This window comes from Buceros rhinoceros, unplaced genomic scaffold (assembly GCF_000710305.1).
Source record: "Buceros rhinoceros silvestris isolate BGI_N320 unplaced genomic scaffold, ASM71030v1 scaffold21218, whole genome shotgun sequence".
In the NCBI taxonomy this organism is placed as follows: domain Eukaryota; kingdom Metazoa; phylum Chordata; class Aves; order Bucerotiformes; family Bucerotidae; genus Buceros; species Buceros rhinoceros.
The window spans coordinates 4,776-11,193 of NW_010425395.1; the positions used below are offsets into that span (position 1 = coordinate 4,776).

The 6,418-nt window shown below is 47.1% G+C and overlaps 2 protein-coding genes across 2 annotated transcripts in view; one reads left to right on the top strand and one right to left on the bottom strand.

Annotated features, from left to right (window-relative positions):
* Positions 1-2,211, top strand: part of DDX55 (DEAD (Asp-Glu-Ala-Asp) box polypeptide 55) — a gene marked incomplete at its 5' end in the record, with an annotated part of 6,933 nt that extends 4,722 nt beyond the window's left edge. Inside the window, 3 exons of the mRNA XM_010141143.1 lie at positions 683-851; positions 1,227-1,519; positions 1,976-2,211. Coding sequence (XP_010139445.1) covers positions 683-851; positions 1,227-1,519; positions 1,976-2,143 — 630 coding nt within the window. The remainder of the gene's footprint in view (positions 1-682; positions 852-1,226; positions 1,520-1,975) is intronic.
* Positions 2,212-2,688: 477 nt separating this feature from the next.
* EIF2B1 (eukaryotic translation initiation factor 2B, subunit 1 alpha, 26kDa) lies at positions 2,689-6,410 on the bottom strand (the record flags this gene model as incomplete). Its single annotated transcript, XM_010141144.1, has 8 exons — positions 2,689-2,844; positions 3,261-3,386; positions 3,582-3,657; positions 4,644-4,712; positions 5,252-5,364; positions 5,838-5,954; positions 6,038-6,174; positions 6,284-6,410. Coding segments are annotated over 8 exons (921 nt in total), but the record flags the coding sequence as incomplete, so codon positions are not given.
* Between the last annotated feature and the right edge of the window lie 8 nt (positions 6,411-6,418).

Here is a 6,418-nt window from a genome sequence, read left to right on the forward strand (position 1 = left end):
CAAAGCCCCGTAGCGACAGGCTAGGGACTTGCCTCTCCTACATTGGCCTTTTCAGCCATCAGCGCGTTTGCAGTAAGTGTGGGTAGAGCCCTTCCCAAACCTTCATCCGCGAAGCCAAGCCATGATGGTGATGATGGCAGTTAAAAAGAGCTGTGTGTGAGTCACCCAGCGTGACTGTGGTAGAACATGATTGCTCCAGCCTTACCTGCTGAGTTCACAACAGTACGTGATGCGTGGAGTAAGGAAAGGCTTCTCCTTTCCAAGGGTGTGTCAGCTGAGCGTTTCCAGAAGGGCAGCGTTGGCTAACGCTCCTGCCCCCAGCCCTGCCACCGCCAGCTGATACGCTGCACCCTCTGTCCTGTGTGGTTTTAACTCCAGTAACTTGCCGTGCGTTTATGGGATTGATTCTGTACGTTCTCCAGCACCCTCCGATGAGAACGTAGCTTGATAAGGCACGGGATGAAGACGTTGCCTCTCTTGAGCTGCAGCGTACCGGCTCTTTTGCTGGGCTAGGACAGACGTGTGGGGCTGAATGGGGAACTGGAGTGTTGGAATGGCCAGTGGGAGGGGGTGGGGGCTCAACGCTGACTGAAGATTCACTGGGGAAGAAGTGCGTGTGTTTGATGTTGAATCATTCGACTGAACTTTTCCTTTGGTTTTGTATTTCTTCTCTGGTTTTCAGTGTCCCATGCAGGAAATGAAACCACAGACAAAAGTGTTGGATCTCCTTCCAAAGCTGCAGTCTATGGCCCTGGCTGACAGGGCCGTGTTTGAGAAGGGGATGAAAGCCTTTGTGTCTTACGTCCAGGCTTACGCCAAACACGAATGTCACCTCATCTTCCGGGTGAAAGGTAATTCCCAGCAGGGCTGGCCTCGTTTGCTCTTCTTGTCAGAAGATGGTATTTGGTTTGGGAGAAAACTTGGTGTTATTGTCCACAAGCTCCAGCTACCGATTCCCAATCTCAGATTTATCCTGCAGCATCAGATTCTGACAAAAGTCCTGTTTTTTCAGGCAGCTTGTTTCTTATTGTTTTCAGGAGGAAACATTTAATTAGTGAGTTTGACCAAACTGGCAAAAGCATAAATAAAAGTGCCTTGGTGTTGTGACTAGTATTAAGTACAGAATGCAGCCAAGACAATAAGATGTTCAGGGTTTTTTCTGTGACTTCCCAAGTTAAATGAACTTACCCAGCAGGAAACTGACTTTAAACTCTTTCTTCTCACAGATCTGGATTTTGCTAGCCTTGCCAAAGGTTTTGCGTTGTTAAAAATGCCAAAGATGCCTGAACTAAGGGGAAGATGTTTTCCAGACTTTACGCCAGTTGCGGTGAATACAGACTCCATTTCATTTAAGGATAAAAATAGAGAAAAACAGAGGCAAAAGCAATTAGAGCAACAAAGAAAAGAAAGAGAGGAAACTGGAGGGAAAAAGAAATTCATAAAGAACAAAGCCTGGTCAAAGCAGAAAGCCAAGAGGGAGAAGAAAAAGAAAATAACAGCTAAAAGGAAGCATGAAGAGGTAAGCTGTGTCCTTTCTGTTGCACTGCTGGGGATAACCGTAGCATCGGCACGTGCTTTCAGATGGCAGAGCCACGGGATTTTAGTCTGACAGAATTGATAACTGTAAATTAACTTTTTAGGACCTCAACAGGCAAAGCTTAAAAAAAATCTTAGAGGAGCTTTTTGAAGGCAAACTCGGAAGCAACTTCTCAGCACTCTGATGCTAGGCAGTAGTGCTGCCAGCAGAGGTTTTTATTTCTCCGAGGTCCAGCAGTAGGGCACGATGGAGGACAGTACTTGAGCTGTTATTTTTTCTTTGCTTGTTTCAGTTCTCAACAGGTGTAACCAAGAGTTAGTTCCCCAGGTGGAAACTGGTATGATTTACTGCTTGGGTAATCCTGGCCAACTTGTGAGTTGTATAGAATGAAAACCTGCTGGTGTTGTGTTTGATTTGTTGTGTTTTAACTGCCAACAGGGCTCCGATATCGACGATGAGGACATGGAAGAGCTGCTGAATGACACAAGACTCTTGAAACGACTGAAAAAGGGGAAAATCAGTGAAGAAGAGTTTGAGAAGAGACTAACAAGCAGCCAGAGTAGACCTAAAGCAAAAACTGTTGCTGACTTAGAGTCTGAGGGTTGAGTTACTCTAACGCCACTTTTTAATCAAAACTCTGTGTGTTTCAATAAAACTGTATTTTTGTAACAAAACAGCGATGCAGAGAACAGAATTGATCTAATTTTTCCTAGAGAGACCTGGCGCCCATAAAGACATAGCAACAAGCCTGCAGTGAAGAACAAAGCACCACTCTTGTATGGCGTGGCAAGAGCTGCAGCTTCCCTTTAGCAGCCTCGTGTGTGGTTCAGCTTTGGGTTTTTCAAGCATGTACCTCAGAATGAGCTTGAATACACCATAAGGTACTTTATTTTACAATATCAAAATACTACAACCATCCTTAAAATAATTTATTTTAGGTCTTTAGGAGCTGTGGTAACTTTTGGATTTTAACAGTGGTCCATCCACACGTAACGTTTTGCTTTAAAACTCAAGAAGGCTCCTAATTGCATTAATCCTGACCAAATGGTCTCCTTAATGTGTCCATGCAACTGCTATCATCTTCCAAGTTCTGACCAGTGTGACGGACAGTCGCTGAAGAAGATGATACATCCTGTACCCTGAGTCCTCGGTTACAGATAGAGTTTAATCAGTTCGTCACTGACAGCAGATGGAGTTAACACACCGAGGTCTGTGAACAGCAATGTAATCAGTGACGGTGACGTGTAGTCAATCCAGGGATGCTCCTCTGTGAGATTCTGGCTCGTTTTCAGAGTGTCTGCTTTGTACTAGAAGGAAACGGAGACCATGAGTTACTACACAACTGCCAGTTCGAACCTCTTGGAGCAGATGGTTGTGGCTAAACTGAAGGAAGTCAGTGGCTTTAACATGAGGCCACCTGGGCTGCAGCTGTTTTTTTGTGTGTATAAAGTACAATTTGTAGGTCTGGAGTGTATTGGTTTAACTGTTTCTCGCCCTCAGCTGCTCCTGCGCCCCAAAGGACTTGCTTTAGGAACCGAGTGTTAGTATTGTGACAAGTTAAGGCTGTTTGGCATGTGACTGTAACATGGAGCAACTCCATGTTATGTAAAGAAAGCTGTGGTAGAGAGAGCCAGGGAGATGAGGACATGCTTGGGCAAACATTTTGCACAGACACGTAAGTGTGCGTCTTAGCTAGCTAAGAAGTGATTTCAATTTCTCTTACCTTAAACTTATCTGGGACGTCCTGCTGATTCAGAGGGAAAAGTCTTACAAACTTGAAACTTTCTGCTACCACATAAAAAGGCTTGTTCTGAGCCTTGGCGCACACAGCAATTTGATTAGTGCCAATCTGTGGAGACAGATGGAAAACAACATGCGGACTCAGTGCTAGCGTGACCTAACACTGCCCAGTTTCCAACAAAAAACAGACATTCACGAGAACGTCCAAGTAGAAAACGCTTTTTTAGAAAGCCTTGAATTCTTCAAAGTTTAAAAGTCTATAGTAGAGTTTACAGAATGATGTAATAAACTCACTACTGGTTACCTTGTTAATGATGCCTCCGCTTTCAACTACACCTTCAGCACCAACTAACACCAGGTCCACTTTCTCCATAATGTAGCTGTACAAAGGGGGACAGAAATCCACGTCTTACTGGGCAATATGGCAAATGACTCACTGAACAGGACAGAGATCAGTAATTCAAACAGTCTTTCACTTTTCTGAACTAGTTTCATCTACCTAGGTAAGTCCACGTGCTGTTACACATCCTTGGAGAGAGCTTTCGCCTGCTCCCCTGGCGGGAAGGTTAAGTACCCTCGTCTCCTCCAGCCGTAGCTGACCCGGCAGCTGTGAAGACGCTGGAGGAAGCTGAACTCCGACAGGAGTGACACTCAGTTACAGGAACACGGGTGCCTGTCACAAGGTACTACCGACACCGTGAAGTGTCACTGCACGGTGATAACCTTGGCCAAACACACAATTGGCTCCTCATCCAATTCCCCTTTCTTTACATTCCCCAATGTGTTCTGTTAATTGAAAAGAGAGATCTAAGGAGAAAGCCATCAACTAAGCGATTAGAGTAGACTCAAGGTGCTGAACAGAACCGGGGGCCTTGTCCACGCAGCCGCTTCTCCCCAGACAGAGGCGCTGGGTGGGTGTGCTCTTGGCAGCAGTCTCTCCGGCACTGAGCACTGAGGCACGAACTGAGGTCCAGAGGCAGTGTAGTTCCTTTTTCATGTTTTGGACTTGCACTAAGCTGTGGTCATTCAGCAAACAGCTTAAGAAACCCTCAAATGAAAACAGACAGGCAGCTTAGTTAAAGAGCAGCCCTTCTGCGTAGCACCTCACTTTTGTACAGATAACCTGCAAGTTCTACGCTTTGGTCTGACTCCTTTTTTCATTCTAACTCACAAACACCAAACACTTGTTTAGTAGCAGACACACTCTCCTAATGGTGCACCGAAGGGTGTAACTTGTTTAGCCTGTTTGATGACTACAGTCAAGTAACAGCTCCTGTAGTTTGAACGAGCTTCTAGGAAACTCACACAGAGCACTACCAAAATAAAATTGCGATGAGCAGCATCAAGCTGGAACGATCAGACTCACCCAACTGCAGCATCCAGAATCACCGTCACAGGAATGTTCAGCTTCCTCAGGGCTTTTGCCATTTTTTGCCTATTAAAAAAAAGACAGGTTTAAAGCTTAAAAGAATTTTCTTTAAAGATGTGTCGGCAAACTATTCTGGAGATGATAAGATAACCGTCACTGGTACAACAGCGTATGCTCTGAAGAGGGAGCGCTCACTCTCTTGCCACCAGCGATACACCTTATTTCAAACGGCACTCTCAGCTAAACGCTTTACTTTGCTGTGTTTAAGATAGTACTGATTACTTTGGCCTACTCTTGAAGCAGACAACTAGAGATCAGTTGTCTCCCATCTCCCAAGGGAAACGTGGTTGCCTGGCACTGCCTGAAAGTTTGTAAACCTTTGAGGAAAACCCAGATAATGCTGCAACTACAATGTTTGGTGTGGGAAAGTACTTCCCAACATTGGGTTTTTTTACTTGTGCAGAATAATGTGATATTATTAGCAACAGTTACCATCTGAAGTGCAGCAAAGAAGCCTAGCAGCTTTTCCTAAGGTATGGCAGGTTTAATGCTCGCTGTAACGTACCCTGTTGACCAAGATAAAATGGGAATTAATGAGTACTTGCCCTGCTTGATCGGGCTGTGACTCAGTAACATAAACACTGAATCTCTTCTTTGACTCAACAGCTGCTTCTAACACTCTGAGGACCACTCTTGAGTAGGCATGTGTCAGTATTCGCTGTCAAAAAAGAAACAACCAAACATTACTTTTTGCTGAGCTTTGGGAACCCTTTACTTTTGTTAGTGGTGTCATGGCTTTTACTCCATGCAATAATCCATCAGTGTTAAATAACAATGTGTGACACCTGTATTCTACAAATCACAGGACGGCCAAGCGCTCTGCGAGCTGGACTTTGTGGCCAGCCCTGATGCAGCCAAGGGGTGATGATCCAGTGTTTTAACAGAAACTTGGAGCTGGGGCTCCTCAGCGCCTCTTAGATGCAGACCGCAAGTTAAAGGTGGATTGCATGGAAACTGAAGTGGGGAGGGGATGAGTCTCAGTAAAGTGGAGGGTGATGTTACACCTATGTACTTGCAGAAGCCACCACCAGGCAATGCTGTACTAAACTTCCCTCCCCTCCCCTTCTGCTTTTCCATTGCTGCCAGCAGCAGAGCAGCAGAATACGAGTGGCCCTGCCTCAGCCTACTTACGGCACCATCTCTGATGAAAGGATGACACAGCTTGGCGATTTTGTTCCGAGAGAGAGAGACTTTCCTCAGGAAGATCTCCCCGCGCTCAATCATGATTTCTTTGCACTTGGAGTAGTCCTGGAAAACACAGCGATGCCTGTGGGGAGGCTGCAGGGTCCCCGCAGCAGGCAGCACGACTGAGCCGGGGGCAATCCCCTTACCGAGTACTCCAGGGAGGTGAGGCTGATGAAGCGGAGGAAGAGCTCCCCGCCGGAGGAGACGGCCACCGAGGAGTCCACCCGCGACAGGGTGTCGATGGCGTCCAGCAAGCTGCTCCTCAGGCCCTGGATGGTCTCCCCTGCGGGGAGGCAGAGGTGCACGGTCAGAGCCTCACCGACACCGTGGGGACAGCCGGGGCAGAGGGGGGTCCCCGTCCCACCCGGGGCTCAGGGGAGACCCGCGCCCACCTTGGTCTTGCTTGAGGAAGCCCAGCAGCGCGCGGATGGCGGCCACGGCCGAGGCCACGTCGGGGTCGTCCCTCAGCTGCGCCCTGAAGGTCTCGATCAAGTCTGCAAAGCCACGGGGCGCGTCAGACCAGGCCC